Source organism: Takifugu rubripes, chromosome 19 (genome assembly GCF_901000725.2).
Source record: "Takifugu rubripes chromosome 19, fTakRub1.2, whole genome shotgun sequence".
NCBI lineage: Eukaryota > Metazoa > Chordata > Actinopteri > Tetraodontiformes > Tetraodontidae > Takifugu > Takifugu rubripes.
In genome coordinates this window covers 3,125,291-3,142,271 of record NC_042303.1, presented here as the reverse complement: position 1 = coordinate 3,142,271, position 16,981 = coordinate 3,125,291, and the positions used below count along the sequence as shown (strand labels likewise).

The 16,981-nt window shown below is 46.2% G+C and overlaps 1 protein-coding gene across 2 annotated transcripts in view; it reads left to right on the top strand.

Annotated features, from left to right (window-relative positions):
* arhgef10la (Rho guanine nucleotide exchange factor (GEF) 10-like a) overlaps nucleotides 1-16,981 on the top strand; it is an 81,682-nt gene that overhangs the window by 27,615 nt on the left and 37,086 nt on the right. For both annotated transcript variants that reach the window (XM_029826522.1, XM_029826521.1), the window contains 5 exons: nucleotides 2,741-2,886; nucleotides 7,048-7,220; nucleotides 9,455-9,570; nucleotides 10,513-10,640; nucleotides 16,627-16,727. In XM_029826522.1, coding sequence (XP_029682382.1) covers nucleotides 2,741-2,886; nucleotides 7,048-7,220; nucleotides 9,455-9,570; nucleotides 10,513-10,640; nucleotides 16,627-16,727 — 664 coding nt within the window. The remainder of the gene's footprint in view (nucleotides 1-2,740; nucleotides 2,887-7,047; nucleotides 7,221-9,454; nucleotides 9,571-10,512; nucleotides 10,641-16,626; nucleotides 16,728-16,981) is intronic.

Sequence of the window (16,981 nt, the reverse complement as noted above, 5' to 3'; positions counted from 1 at the left end):
TCACCCTGTCACTGGCCCCCCTCCTGGCTTTGTCTGTGTCACGCTTCCTCTTTCACTCCACTGGACACTCTCCTCTTCCTGATCTGACTTTGTCTCTTTATTCCCTTTTTTTAGACCCTGTTTACACGACAACCTTTGAGGTGAAAATGGTGAATTTTTTCCATGTTGTTGTCTGTGTATGTGAAAATGTCACAAGTTTATAATGATGCCGTCACCAACAGGCTGTTCTCGGGTAAACAGGGTGTTATTTTCTCTCCATCTCTCTCTCTCTCTCTCTCTCTCTCCCACACACACACACACACACACACACACACACACACACACACACACAATTCAGTGTAATTTGGGCTTTTTGTTGCTCCAGAAAATAGCTTGAGCAGTGTCTTGAGGCTCTCTGTTTTGTAGCCATCAAAAGGCTCTTCCACTGGGACTAATGACTCCCTAATTGTGTTGCATGAGTCATTTCCTGTTGAGTGGACACGTGAGCTGCCGCCCTTCACTACAGCGCTGCCAGACACATAACGGAGAGAGACATTATTTTTTCAGTCTTGTCTTCACACGGGCCATTAACAGAGTTTTATAGGGGTTAGGATGTGAGGTGTAACTGTAGATCACATGTGTGCGAATGACCTTCAACAGCATAAAAGTCTTGCAAATCTACACCGCGTGCACAATTATGAGGCATTATTTTGACCATGTCATCATTTTAATTTTGAACTCCAACCTGTATAAACTTGAATGCTTATTGGATGTAATGCATATCAGGTGATGTGTATTCGTGTAACGAGTGGGTGTGGCCCAAGGAAATCAACACCTTACATCAAGGTGTGCCTAATTATTTGGCAGATTCCTCAACTCAGGGATTTGAGAAAAATCAGGCATGAAACTACCAGGAACCCATTATCCTCCAGTGCTGCCCTATTTCACAACTGCAACCGACATGGAGCATCAAGAAGCACGAGGTGTTCAGTACTTGGAGACATGGTAGAGGGATGAGAGGCTGAACCCCGACCACCTGTGGACAAGACACATAGGTTGAAACATTCAGAATTGGCCAAGAAATCTCTGGACAGATTTTTCAAGGATTTTGTGGACTGATGAGATGAAAATAACTCAATGACTCTGGTCCAACCAACCACATGGACAGGCCCATGGTTGGATCAGTGCTAGACGCAGAGCTCCACTTTGATTCAGACACCAGCAAGGTAAAGGTACTGGTATGGGTAGGTAGTGTTAAAGATGAGCTAGTGGGACCTTTTCAGGTTGAAAATGGAACATAATCAACTCTCAGACCTCATCTCAATCTTTCTTCAAGCAGTGGTACAGGAAAAAAATCTGCATTTTCAAGAAGAATTTTATGCAAGACAACCCTTCATCACTGGCCAGTAAAGGCCTTCAAGATGGTTAGGTTAACCCTAACTCCAATCCTAAACCCTAACTGACTATACCTAACCCCTAAACCCTAACACCTAACCCCCTAAACCCTAACGCCTAACTACTAACCCTAACCCCAAACTCCTTGAAAAGGTTTTCTTTTAAATTTCCAAAATGTTTATTTTTAAATTTTGCATTCGTTTATGATTCTCACTTTAACAGGTGTAAAATAAACAAGTGAGGCGGGAAAATCTTTGTTTTTCATTTAGTTGCGTAATAACTCTGCACACCACTAGTTGCCTAGTAATGGCGTACATGTAGATATTGTCTTAAGAAAGCCCAAACTTCACATTTACTACTTCAATATTCAGGTTTGAGGGTTTGTTAACATTTTGAATTGACAAAGAGCTCTGTAGTTAGGGTTAGGCTTAGAGGTTAGTACAGGGTTAGAGGTTAGTACATGGTTAGGGTTAGTGTTAGAAGTTAGTACAGGGTTAGGGTTAGTACAGGGTTATTGCAGGGTTAGGGGTTAGGACAGGGTTAAGGTTAGAGGTTTGTACAGGGTTAGAGGTTAGTACAGGGTTAGAGGTTAGGGGTTACAAAAGGTAAGAGGTTAGTACAGGGTTAGGGTTAAGGTTAGTACAGGGTTAGGGGTTAGTGCAGTGATAGGGTTAGTACAGGGTTAGGCTTAGAGGTTAGTACAGGGTTAGAGGTTAGTACATGGTTAGGGGTAGTACAGGGTTAGGGTTAGTACAGGGTTAGTGCAGGGTTAGGGTTAGTACAGGGTTAGCGCAGGGTTAGGGGTGAGTACAGTGATAGGGTTAGTACAGGGTTAAGGTTAGAGGTTTGTACAGGGTTAGAGGTTTGTACAGGGTTAGAGGTTAGTACAGGGTTAGAGGTTAGGGGTTAGTACAGGGTTAGGGGTTACAAAAGGGTTGGGTTTAGTACAGGGTTAGGGTTTGTACAGGGTTGGGTTAGAGGTTAGTACAGAGTTAGGGTTAGTACAGGGATAGGGGTTAGGGCTAGGACATGGTTAGAGTTAGGACAGTGTTAGGGTGAAGGATAGGACAGGGTTAGGATAGAGTTAGGGTTAGGACAGGGTCTGGGTTAGGAAAGCGTTAGGGTCAGGGAGAGGGTTAGGGTTAGGAAAGGGTTAGGGATAGGGCTCGAACAGGGTGAGGGTTAGGACAGGGTTAGGGTTAGGGCAACATGAAGCAGAAAGACATCATGCCTCCTACTTGTGCACGCAGTGTAGAAAGTGATGTGTGATTTTCCAAACGTGCCCTTGTGACTGTGCACTCTGGTGGATGTGGCTTTTTTAACATGTTCTCCTCCACCTTTGATCTTTTTTCCATGTACCTTTTAGCAACTGAACCTGGAACAGGGTTCTCTCATCCTCTGTGAGACCCTCATTGAAACTGTGTATGGTGAGCGGGGACAAGTCCTGAAGTCAAAGGAGAGAAAAGTCTTCCTCTTTGAAGATGTGCTTGTCTGTGCCAACATAAATGTCAAGTAAGTCCCTTTAGTTGAACAAATCAAGCTAAATGCAGAAGATTATGTCTTTTCTGCTCAAACTTTAAAATAGTGAAGGTGAATAGAAAAAAATATTATATTTTTTGCACCTTAAATCGTGCTTAATTAAAGGATTTACATTAATGGTTTGATCCTGGTTGTATGTTGGCAGCACTTACCGTATTAGTTGGTAAGAAGATCAGAGGCGATGTTGTGGGATTCGTGAGGCTATTTCAGCAAACTACCAGATACAAAGAAAAATCTGAGGTCTTTCAGCACGATCAGATGTCCAGAGAGCTTCATCAGCTTTAAACGGATGGTAGAATTCCCAACTACAGCGACTGGTGGTTGATCAGAATGACTTGAATCTAGCTTGAGCTGCTTTTCTCTGTCTCGTGTGGCAGCCAGAGGTATTAATCAGAGGTATTATTAGTCCCTTTACTGTCTCAGAAAGAAAAGAAATGTTTGCAAAGCTCCTCCAAGATGTCACTGAAGGGCCTTTCTCTTCTCCCTGCTAAGTAATGACAGGTCATTTTTTCTGCTTCCTTCATTGTGCCATCATTTCCAAAACGTCCATTTCAGAGCGAGCTGTCTCTATAAAAAGCATTAAATGACCACCTTGCTGTTTCTGTAATGTCCACTTAAAGTCGGATTAATACAAGAAAAATAGACGAAAACTTTAGGGGCCTGATCCAAGACCAAACAAAGAGTTCTAATTTGCTAGAGCAAACTAAGAAAATTTAAAAGGGAAGCCGGAGGGTTACCGGGGCCCCACCCTGGAGCCAGCCCTGGGGCTGGGGCTCGATGGTGAGCGCCTGGTGGCCGGACCTATGTCCATGGGGCCCGGCCGGGCCCAGCCCGAACCAGCTACGTGGACGCTCCCGTCTCCAGTGGACCACCACCCGCAGGAGGAACATGAAGGGTCCGGTGCAGTGTGGATTGGGCGGCGGACCAAGGCAGAGGCCTTGGTGGTCCGATCCTCGGTTATGGAAATTGGCTTTTGGAACATGGAATGTCATATCTCTGGCAGGGACAGAGCTGGAGCTTGTGGGGGAGGTTGAGCGCTACCGACTAGATATGGTCGGCCTCACCTCCACACATAGCGTCGGCTCAGGAACCTAAGTCCTTGAGGGGGGTTGGACACTCTTCTACGCTGGAGTTGCTCAGGGTGAGAGACGGAGAGCGGGGGTGGGCTTTTTGCTTACCCCCAGACTCTCTAGTTCGACGTAGGGGTTCTCACGGTCAAGCGAAAGGGTTGCCTGCACCTTCGGGTCAGGGAACGGATTCTGACGGTTGTTTGTGCGTATGCACCAAACAATAGTTCAGAATACCCGCCCTTTTTAAAGGATCTAGGAGGGACGCTGGACAGTGTCCCAACTGGGGACTCCATCGTGCTGCTGGGAGATTTCAACGCTCACGTGTGCAATGACAGCATGACCTGGAAGGGCGTGATTGGGAGGAATCGTGTGCCCGATCAGAACCAGAGTGGTGTTCAGTGATTGGACTTTTGTGCTAGTCGTAGTTTGGCCATAACTAACACTATGTTCGAGCATAAGGTTGTTCATCGGTGCTCTTGGCACCATGACGGCCTGGGCCGTAGGTCAATGATTGACTTCATAGTCGTGTCAGCTCATCTGCGGCCATATGTTTTAGACACTCGGGTGAAGAGAGGAGCAGAGCTGTCAACTGATCACTACCTGGTGGTGAGTTGGATCATGTGGGGGGAGCCACCACGCAGACCTGGCAGGCCCAAACGCTTAATGAGGGTCCGTTGGGAATGCTTGGTGGAGGAACCTGTCAGGCTGGTCTTCAACTTCCACCTCTGACAGAGCTTTGATCGCGTTCCAAGGGCGGTAGGGGACATTGAGTCTGAATGGGCCATGTTCAGCTCCGCCATTGTCGAGGCAGCTGTCGCGAACTGTGGCTGCAAGGCCACTGGTGCTGGTCGTGGCGGTAATCCCCGTACCCGATGGTGGACACCAGAGGTGAGCCGTCAGGCTGAAGAAAGAGGCCTACAGGTCATGGCTGGTCTGTGGGTCTCCAGAAGCAGCTGACCGGTACAGTTTGGCTAAGCGGGTTGCGGCCGTGACAGTCGCGGAGGCAAAAACTCGGGCATGGGAGGAGTTCGGTGAGGCTATGGAGGAACACTTTCGGTCTGCTCCGAGAAAATTCTGGCAAACTGTCTGGCGCCTTAGGGGCGGCAGGCGGCAACTCGCCCACACCGTGTTAAGTGTGCGTGGGGAGCTGCTGACGTCTCCTGGGGCAATTATCCGGCCATGGAAGGAATACTTCCAGGAGCTCCTCAATCCTACCAACACGTATCCTCAATGTGAAACAGAGGCGGATGACCAGGAGGTGGACCATCCAATTTCCGGAGCGGAAGTTGCCGAGGTAGTGAAACAGCTGCCTGGCGGCGGAGCTCCAGGAGCGGATGAGATCCGCCTGGGGTATCTTAAGGCTCTGGTCTTGTAGGGCTGTCCCGATTGACAAGCCTCTGCAACATAGCGTGGACATCGGGGGTTCCTTGGACTGGCAGACTGGGGTGTTGGTCCCTATTTTCAAGAGTGGGGACCAGAGGGTGTGTTCCAACTATAGGGGGATCACACTCCTCAGCCTCCCTGGGAAAGCCTATGCCAGGTTGCTGGAAAAATAGGATTAGACTGATAGTAGAACCTCTCATCGAGGAGAAACAATGCGGGTTTCGACCCGGTCGTGGAACCACGGATCAGCTTTTTACCCTTGCTGGGGTGCTTGAGGGGAGTTGGGAATTTGCCCAACCAGTCCACATGTGCTTTGTGGACTTGTGAAAGGCTTATGACCGGGTCCCCAGGGGCATCCTGTGGGGGGTGCTCCGGGATTATGGTGCGGAAGGTCCCTTGATAATGGTCGTCCAGTCCCTGTAGCAAAGGAGCAGGAGCTTGGTCCGGATAGCTGGTTGTAAGTTGGACTCGTTCCCAGTGAGGGTTGGACTCCGCCAGGGCTGCCCTTTGTCACCGGTTCTGTCCATAACCTTTATGGACAGAATTTCTAAGCGCAGCCGGGGAGTGGAGGGTGTCGAGTTCGGTGGGCAGAAGATCTCATTGCTGCTTTTTGCGGATGACGTAGTTCTTCTGGCGCCATCGAACAGGGACCTCCAACAAATGCTGGGATGGTTCGCGACCGAGTGTGAAGCGGCAGGGATGCGAATCAGCACCTCCACGTCCAGTCCATGGTCCATGGTCCTCGCTCGGAAAAAGGTAAAGTGCCTTCTCCCGGTTGGGAAGGAGGTCCTGCCCCAGGTGGAGGAGTTCAAGTATTTCAGGATCTTGTTCACAAGTGAGGGTAGGATGGAACGTGAGATCGACAGGCGGATCGGAGCCGCGTCAGCAGTGATGCGGGCGCTTAACCAATCCGTCGTGGTGAAGAAGGAGCTGAACCGGAAGGTAAGGCTCTCGATTTACCGGTCGATCTACGTCCCAATCCTCACCTATGGCCATCAATGTTGGGTGACAACCCAGGACTAGGTGGAGAGATTACATCTCGAAACTAAGAAAATTGCAGGTTCTATTACTGGGTGTGTCCTCTGTGATTCCATGTGCAATTTTTGAAAGAAAAGTGGTGCAAACCACTCTATTTAATGCATGTTCTACCAGCTGTCGTCATGAAGACGCATTGAAAAACTACTCTCTGAGGACTGTGTTAACTATGATGGTGCACAGTTGCGATCCAGATGCAGGAGAAGGCGAGGAATTTCTGTGGAATGGCTCCTTTAAATCAGCCTGAAGGTCATCAGCAGCTTCAAAATGGCCCTGCTGCATAGATGGTGTCTCTTTTTATTTCTGACCAAAGGTGTTGACACGTCTGGCAGATTCTGGGTACCCGCAGCCAGTGTGAACCCCAAAGCACCGACTGCAGCCACTTTTCCGTTTGTTAAATCGCATTGTTGTTAGAAATCCAACTACTGAATTGGCATCTTCTCCGCCCAGTTTTTTTGTGTCCTCGGATCATCTGTCTGTATTCTGCCTGCGTCATTTTGCTGAACTGAAATATCCAGTCCTCGGGGCACCTGGTTAGTGGATCAGCTTCGTTCCAGCTGCCAATTTTGAACCTGGTTTTATACACTTGAAGCTTTTGTAGATCATGTGCAGTCTTCTTCACCCATTTGTTTTCTTTCTTTGCCAGAAGTCCTCCAGATATCAGCAGTCTGGTCCCCATTGGCCCCAAGTACACCATGAAATGGAGCGCCCCGATACAACAGGTGCAGGTGGTGGAGGTGGGGCAGGAGGGCTCTCAGAACAAAGAGACCCTGTTCCCGCAGAGTGGCACCAAATGGCCAGGAGGCGCCTGCCTCTCAGGTAGGACAAACAACAACAGAAAAGAGACCATTTGCAATGGTTTACTCTATTGTTCTGGGGCCACACCAGTTGACTTTTTACGTCACACCATGACAATGCATGAAGAAGTTAGCCGCCATGGCAGCAGCAGCCACGCTAAATCAACAGCAGCAGTGGGCGACTGTACATGTCGATACTTGGCGCACTGCTCATACCATCTGATTCAGCATGGCGGTGATCTTGGCGTGCCAACACTACCTCGCCATAACTCGATAGGTTCGTACCGGTCGCTACCACAGCAGGCCGCCTGGAAACAGCCGTCCACGTGCTTTCACAAATCCACTAACAACCGAGGTAGCTGGTGGTGGTGGTCCCACCTCCTTCTGAGTTCTCTGGGCCAATTTTAGTCCAGCTCCGAGTCCTCCACGTGCAGTTTCTGTAATGTCCCTAATGCAGGAATTTGGATTACTGTGATTCTATCACTCTCTGATAGACCACAAACATCATCAACCTAGAGACTATCCCTTCCCTTTGCAGGCTCAAATCGAGAGCTGGTAGCAGTAGGTGGCATTCCGGTTGAAACAGCGGCGCTCCGTCACTAAACTTAGGCTAACACATGATGATGAGTTCCCAGAGAAATCCGCTGGAGATGAAAAGCCTTGCCAGGGTGGAGCGGTGCAGCTTTTTCACCGTTCCTGCTCCTGACTTAAATATTAATGGGGCCTTCTTCACAGATCCCCATGTCATGCTTGGAAAGCAGCTCCTGTTTTGAGAGTTGGTTCAATTCCCACAGGATTGGGTTTTCCTCTTGGTGCTCTCAGGTAGTTTGGGGCCAAAACTTTTCCTCAAACTAGCGGGATCATTTGAGGTTTGCTCTTAATACAGTCTTCTCTCTGCCTTTGCTGTCAACAAACTCTTTTAAATGCCCTCCACAACGAGCACTGGATCAGGACATCTATGTGTAATTATTCTATCTCTATTTTTCTATTGTATTACATTTTCCAACATGGTGTCATCATTGTTACTGTTCTATACAGAAAGCCCAAATGGAAATTCTCTTAGAGACGTGCAGGCTTCACTTCCTTTCACTTCACTCAGCAGTGTGACATCAGAGGCTTCAGCCACAGAACTTTCCATCAGGCTTTTCCATTTGACCCGTGTTCCCTTCAGGAAGTATTCCAGAAGGTCTTTAATACTCTTTGTCTGGCCTTAACCTCCGTTGGCCTGTTTTTTCCCTGAGGCAGTGATACAGCCTACGAGTGCACTGAGAAAACATTTACATTCACAACATAAACTCCTGCAATTTAACACCACGTCTCATTTCCATTTGTAGCATTGAAAAAGGGTCTAATTATCGATTTCTCCTTAACCATAATTCATCAAAACCTCACTTTACAAGCAGTATGATGTGATTTTTAAGCCCATCGTCCATATCCCGGATGGTATCCCTTTTTTTCAATTTCTCGGGTGTTGTGTGCATTTTCTGATTTGTGTGATGGGAGCAGCAGGTCTCCAGAGCCACAGAGCTCTGTCAAATATATTATTCTTAATTTGTTGGGAAATGTAAAATTCATTCTTTTAAAAAAAAATATGGGCGCTCTTGAGACTTTGAAAAATTAGAACAAATGTTCGCCGTTGTACAGCATAATTATGTATAACATGAAATAGTGTCAGTTTTCATTCAGTTGGAAAATGCTTCTGTCCTCCCAGCAACCACAAGGCAAACAGGGAGAAATTTCTCAGGGCTTTTGGAGTTCAATGCCAGATGGCCTTCTAACTCTGCAGAGTCTGATTTAGATCCATGTGACTTTTGGCTGTGGACACTATTTAGCTGTTGTCTGGTGGACATTCATATAGCTACTGTGTGCCATCAGCAGGTGCTGGGGCCCATGGGTTCAGCAACTCCTTTGAGGCATTGCTCTTGTTCTTGGTTCATTCTCATGCAGAGTCCAGTAGCCCCACGGGAGCTATTAGATGAACAATCCCGCCCAACACTTCCTTAGATTCTGCCTTCATGTCTCTCTGGATGCCAAGTCTACCTTCGGAACTTATTAGACTCTTCCCACTGCTGTCATGGTGTGGATCGGCAATAATTAGCTGTCAATATAAGATTGCTAGGGGTTTAAAATGGCACACCAATAAGAGCGGTTTTACACACTATTTTCCATGCAGCCACTAAAAACCCTCCAGCTGGATTTATGTCCAGGAGAGATCTTCCCTGCAGACTAAGGTGATATGTTTTCTCATTTCCTTAGGTAGAAACTTCATGGGGCCTCCGCGACTCTACCAGGAGCTGCAGGAACTGCAACATGACCTTTCGGTTGTGGAGGACGTCACTCTTCTTGTGGGCACGTTACAGGGGATGTACCAGGTGTTTGCTCATTTCTTATTGGTGGAGCATTGGAGCGGAAAACTGAAGGCCAGACAACTGGATGCTACTCAAGCTGCACTGACCCCTTTAGCGTGCTGTTGTTTGAAAGAGAGCACATTGACGATCGAGCTGAATCTCCAAATGCCAAGATGGGTATGAAATGCCCATCTCTTATAGCCTGAGAACGATCAAGAGATCCACTGAGGGAGAGAAAACCAAGTCGAGCTTCAAGAGTCATTTAAATCGCTGAATTCAGGGCAAATGGAGATTTTTGTTTGGCGAAGTCTCTCCAGTTTCAGTTCGCTTCCCTTTAATTGGCAATTTGGCCATTAGTTGGGATACAAGCTCAGCGGTGTGCCTCTCAAACGCACAGGTTCAAACTTTAAAAATGGTGCTACAGTATTAGACAACATGTCACCCTCTGACACAGTTGGCAGAAATGCTGTTTTACTATTTTGCAAAAAAAAAGCAGCAGTGCCTAAAACCAGGACATGCGCCAGCGGTGTGCCACTAAAGCCTTGAAAGCGCCTGTGGGGAGCGTGCTCTCCAACAATCACCAAAGGGCTCTTCAGGCTCACGCTAACACCTTTACCACTTTACACTGAATGGACCCAAGAAGAGTCTTCATTTTTCACCCATTTAAATTGATTTATCAGCAGCAACAGCCGCCAGACACCGTAGACAAGCTACAAGCTCATCGTAGAGCAAAGAATAAAAACCTTTCATGTTCACACACAAGATTAGTTCAAATTCACCATTTGGCCAATCCTCAAACTCCGGAATAGGCCTGATGGTTTAGGCTAACGATGTTGTTGTAACGCACATGAACGCCAGCCACAGTGCATTAAAGAGCTGAAGCGGTTGTTCTGCATGCATTGTTCTACCTGGCACCTGCTGTATGCTTGTTAAATGTCTGTGCACGTCTCTCCGTCTTTGTTGTAGAACTTGAACACCACCGTGGCCCAGGACTGGTGTCTGGCCCTGCAGAGGCTTATTCGCATCAAAGAAGAACAGATCCAGAGTGCTAACAAATGTCGCCTTCGCCTCCAGGTACCTGGGAGGCCAGATAAGTGAGTACTCGTTGACATGCAAGTGGGCTTCAACGGGCTTGTGTCAGTCAACACCAATAATAACAAGAAGTTCCTCACAGGTGAGAGGCTACGAAGATTCCCTCTAGTTTAATAATGAGAGATAATCCATCTGAAGGAGTTTGGGGTGAAATGCAATGACCTCAGTTTTGTTGGAATCAAATCATCAAATCAATCTTTATTTATATAGCGTCTTATACAATCAAAATTTCAAGGCGCTTTCCAGAATCCCAGGGCCTAACCCCAGACAAGCAACAGTGGCAAGGAAAAACTCCCCTTTAACAGAAAGAAACCTTGAGCAGGACCAGGCTCATGTAGGGGGACCCTCCTGCTGATGGGGGGCTGGGTAGAGAGAGAGGAGAGGGTGGAGGACAGGTAGATGATAGAATGGAGAGGAGAGGAGAGGCACAGACCACAGAAACACATACAAAAATACACTATTTATGCAAGCCGCCGGCCGAGTGGTTCAGCAGAGCCGGAGGTCATCACGCAGCTCCGAAGGCGGCGATACCTGTAAATGAATACAGAAGGGGGGGGGCAGAAAAACTACACAAACTACACCCCGGCAGCCTTGGCCTATAACAGCGTAGCTAAGTTGTTAACCTAATGATTAGACGACCCCCTAAGTATGATAGTTTGTCTGTCTATGATAATAACTGGAACTGCAGACTTAGTAACAATAAGCTTTTTCAAAGAGGTAGGTTTTAAGTCTGATCTTAAAAGCAGCGATGGAGTCAGCCTCCCGTACCTGGACAGGGAGCTGGTTCCATAGCAGGGAGGCCTGGTAGCTAAATGCTCGGCCCCCCATTCTACTCCTAGAGACTCTGAGAACCACAAGTAGACCAGCATTCTGAGAGCGGAGCGGTCTATTGGGCTGGTAAGGTGTCACTAGCTCCTCCAGGTAGGATGGAGCTAGGCCTCTGAGGACCTTGTAGGTCAAAAGAAGGGTTTTAAAAATTATTCTAAATTTAACGGGCAGCCAATGAAGAGACGCGAGTACAGGAGTTACGTGATCTCTTTTTTCAATACAGTGGGACCTCTACTTACAAATTTAATTCATTCCAGAAGTTGCTTTGTAACCTGAAAATCACGTAAGTAGAGACGTGTTTTCCATGTAAATGCCCTAATCCGTTCCAAGCACCCAAAAATTTGAACATAATTTTTTTTTATAAATCATAAAAATGCATCAAAACATGTAACAAATACATGTTACAATTAGATCACCGCACAATAAATGTAGGAATTCAGTGCAAGGCTTCTCCAGGAACAAAATGAACTTTATTACAGGCTAATCTTACATTAGCCATCATTACTAGCAATGAACGTTAACACTTGTGGTAACACTGCCATCTAATGGACAAACATACGAACACCCACAATAAATAAAAGTGAAACGAAGGCGACGCTGGGATACACACAAACTTGTACAGATTGACGTCCCTCCTAGCCAATGGGATGACAGGAAAATGCTAGGCGACAGCCAATGGCAGAGCAACTACAAGCAAGGTTGTGTTCACTAAACTCCGCGAGCCGCAAGTAGCAGCGGTAGCGTATTTTTGACCTTCGTATCCTGAAATTTTCTTCGTTACAAGAGGAAATATTTTCCCATTGAGACGCTTCATAACCTCAAAAATTCACATGTAGAGACGTTTGTAAGTAGAGGTCTCACTACCTGTCAGAACCCTGGCTGCAGCATTTTGGATCAACTGGAGGCTTCTTAAAGAGTTGTTTGGACACCCTGATAATAAAGAATTACAATAGTCCAGCCTGGAAGTAACAAATGCATGGACTAACTTTTCAGCATCATGGTGGGTCAGTAGTTTCCTGATCTTTGTGATGTTCAAGTGAAAAAAGCCACTTCTGGAGACTGTTTTAATGTGTGATAAATTGAATAAAATAAAGCTGAGTGTCATCAGCATAACAATGAAAATTTATCCCATGCTGCCGAATAATGTTTCCTAAGGGAAGCATGTACAAGGTGAAGAGGATTGGTCCAAGTACAGAACCTTGAGGAACTCCATGGCTAACCCTACTGTATGAGGAGGGAACACCATGGACATGAGCCAACTGGTATCTATCAGATAAATATGATCTAAACCAGTCTAGTGCTGTCCCTTTAATCCCAATCACATGTTCCAGTCTGTGTAGCAGGATGCTGTGATCAACTGTATCAAAAGCAGCACTGAGGTCCAGCAGAACCAGCATAGAGACCAGTCCATGATCTGAAGCTATGAGAAGATCATTAGTAACTTTAAGAAGTGCCGTTTCTGTGCTGTGATGAGCTCTAAAGCCTGACTGAAACATCTCAAACAGGCTGTTTCTCTGCAGGTGCTCCAGTAACTGCGTCACCACAACCTTCTCAAGAATTTTAGAGATAAACGGAAGGTTGGATATCGGGCTGTAATTTGCTAATACGTCAGGATCCAGTGATGGTTTTTTTAAGCAACGAAACCTTGACAGTCAGGCTTTCATAAGCTGTTGCTAAAGAACCATTAATCTGGCCCAGAATAGGGCTGCCACCAGTGGCACTATAGCTTTTGTGTATTTGACTTGGGCTAAAAGACACATGGTAGACTTGTCATCAGATGTCATTAGATTTATAACACTTTACGTGGGTCTGTATGATTTTCAGGGGTTTGTACTGAAAGAACAAGTTCTTCTAACATTTGCTGAAAAAATGTTGATTCTGTTGCAGGTTCCATTGTTATGGTGAGTGTCTCTCTCCATGCATTCATAGCGACCAGTACTGGAACATGGAATTGTAATAATGGTACATCACAATGGATGCCTGTTAATGGGGGTGGATAAAAATGAGGGAGGGATAAACTCGTGCAGTGTTAGTGCCACAGCCCTCCAGAGATGGATTAGGTGAACGGAGATGAAGGCATAAAGGAGAGAGTGTGGAAGCAACGCTTGTGTAATAGCAATGTAATTGAGGCCTTGTGATGTGTGGCTACGCTGGCCAGGAGCCTCAGGCTGGACAAGCGACAGGTGGACCAGCGGGACCAGAACCATTCACACCGGCCAAGGTGACGCAGATTGTGGGGGGGGAATGAGGGCGGAGCAGTGGATGAGATGAATGAGCAGGCTGCCGGGTTTCTCTGCTCCTGTATGTCCACGATGCAAATGAGTGTTTTTAATACACACACTCACACACACAGATGGTGAATGGAGAAGCACATAGGAGACTGTTAGCAGGGCCCCTGCACAGTTGGTCCCTGATCGATCGATCTTTGCTATTGATTAATGACAACTATTGATTGCCATCAGAGCTTTGATGGCCAGACATCCCCAGAGAATGTCCTGTCCTGTCCTGTCCTGTCCTGTCCTGTCCTGTCCTGTCCTGTCCTGTCCTGGTGCATCTGTAAGGGGTCAGCCAGCTTGCTAAAGACCATTGAGAATGCAAAGAAGTGACCACATTTCAGCTGAGCTGACACACTGATGAGTGCAGGAACACCCGTAATAGGAAGTTTTGCCCTGGGGATGGAGGGTTTTCTTCTCCTAACAGAATTTGCTGTGCTTAATTTTGTCCAGAGATAAAGACCTTTTGGGGGCTTCTGCTGGCTACCTTTCATCCATAGACACAATAGTTTTTTTTCTAAAGTTAATGAGAAGAGACTTTCTAATTGGCTCCTGCTTCTTAGAGCGAACACACCTCTGATTGAGCGACTTCAGGAGCCATTTGCTTGATCGGTGAGTGCACTGGAGTACAAAGAAAAATGTAAATATTGATCTTTGCCATTGCAAATCTCAAAGGACAAATCTGTAAGAGGTTAGAAGCTTCTGTGTTGCCATGGGGATTCAACAGCCACTTGACACAATAAACTAAAGCAATTACAGATACTTGTACTCCAGAACTTTCCCAGCCCTGCAAAGGTACACTCCTCTGTTTGAATCCATCCAACCCATTTCACACTGGCAATTCTGACCAGCCTTGTTTGACGTGGCTTCATAAGGATATCTCATTTTTTCCCATGTTTCAAACACCAAACAATTGGAATAATTAAGAGAAAACAATTCACTAAAACTTAGTGTGCGCAAAAACACAAATCCCACGTGACCTAACGATCAAGCGTCCGAAAGTACGAGCCGCTACCCCCCCACCCCGCAGCTTGTAGAGTGATGCAGCTCATTTATAGACTTCCTCACTCGCTCCACCGGGATAACTAAAGTTTTCTGAATCTGAATGGGTATTTCCAGCCACCAGAGGGCGCTCTAGCAGCACACGAGCAAGACGGGTTGAGGATATTTAGTGTAGTAAAGACTATTGTGCTTGTTATTTCCCATCCAATCACATCAGCCTTTTTGTTAACCAGGTTTCAAGTCATGACCACAGATTTGCAACATTTTTCTGACCCGTTTAAATGGGACAGGTTCTTGCTGGCCTCCTACGGTCCTGTTTCCACAGCTTTTACTTTATCCATTTTTCAGACTGCTTCTTGTTACCTGGTAGCAGTAGTGTGGTTAGGTGCAAGTCTAGTTACTTTTAAAGTAACTAGAGATGACCCCGAGTGCACAGGATCAGTTGACAGAATTTTTTAGTCTGACGCTGTCATAAGTTCTTTCTGTAATATTTGCAACATCAGATTTGAGTGACAGTGAAATGCTTTGGAAGAATGTGCAGTAGTTCAGGTTAGAGTGTGCTTTGGAGATCAGTGGTCTCCAAGATTGCTGTGGACTTAAGACGAAGTTCTGGTTTCATTTTGAAGTGCTCTTCCCACTGCAGACTTTAAGGTGCCTCCGCAAAGTTCTCCAGCTTTGCAGTGTTTGGCTGCTGCTTCACATATCAATGTCATCACAGTTTTAGGATGAAGAATGACCTGTGCAGTGTTTTCCGCTCTTTTCGGATCCTTCCTTTCTGTAGGGCTGAGTAACAACAACCTTACTGCGTTTTCAGTGAAAAACCTTCACAAGATAACACAAAATAGGTTGATAGATAGATGATTAATGTTGATAAAAAAAACCAAACAGGTGTTGCTGGTCAAAGTTAATTTTTTTCTTGTTTTTGGGCACCAACAAACTTTAGTCTACTTCAATCCTTTTCTTTAATAATATATATGACATGTGATAATGACTCATGGGATTGTATCTATATAGATGGATGAATATGTAGCACATGGAAAATAGAAAGGCGTGATTGCTGCTCCGAGTAGTGACAAACTGCTCAGGTGGCATTCGAGGACAATGGATCGATGGGATGGTGGATGAAAAGCAGCATAAAGACCGAACTGGTGCATATCAGCACTCTGGGTACTGTGAAAAGGCCTTTTGTTTCTCAGGGACCACAAACACATGCTAGTTAGTGGCACGTGTGCAGGTTGCCGACGCTGCCGGACCTTCGAGAAAAGCCAACGATTTTAAAGACCTCTTCCTGCTGCAGCTTTGCCATTGGAACAACACATACTTGATTCGACTGGAGTGTGAATGTGGGTGTTTCTATCATGGCCACACCAAAACAACTTGAAGAACAACTGGCTGAACACAAATGTATACCCCAAGGACGCTCATTTCCAGCTGTCCCTCAGAGGAGGCAACAGACTGAAGCACCTCCTGCACCCAAGACCTTCTGGGTCTACACAATGAAAGCCACATCATATCTGAGTCTGAATGAGGCCCTAATGCGATGTTTTTGATGTTAATACATTATAGTATTTTGTTCTTTTCGCTCTTTTTTCCTGTCTTAGTCACATGACCCCGAGCGAAGTCTCTAAATGATTTAAAACACAGTTGGCTCATATTACCACAGATGCCTATGACTTTTTGGACTAGATTTCCCTTTGAAGCCCCACCAGGACAGTCTTCATGCTGCTTTGATCCAGACAGCATCATCGTGTGGGTTATGTTTGAACAGCAAGGGTCTGTCTATCCAAAAACACAGAGTCGTTATATTTGCAGCTCTCTTCTCTGGTGTAGCCGTTGTCTTGGCTCAACCAGGTCATTAATGTGTGTGTGTCTCTTTTTCCTACAGGTCAGGGCGTCCCGTCAGCTTCATGGTGGTGCTGAACACTCCCAGTCCCCTCAGTAAGATATCCTGGGTCAATCGTCTGCACCTGGCCAAAATTGCACTCCGTAAGCTCAAAACACACTCACGCACATCCAGTGTTACCTTCTTATTGAAGCCAAATATTGCAAGTTTTTGAAATGCAATAACGATATTTTGGATATGTTGTTCCCATAGTAATTGTTTTCTAATGTGTTTCCACTTGACTCGCCTTTTTGTGTTACCCTTGTTGAGGGTGCACGGGATCTGGTGCTTCTTAGCTGGTACCTTCGAGGTTTAAAAAAAAAAAAGAGCTCAGTTCTTTGAGCCGCTAAAACATTCA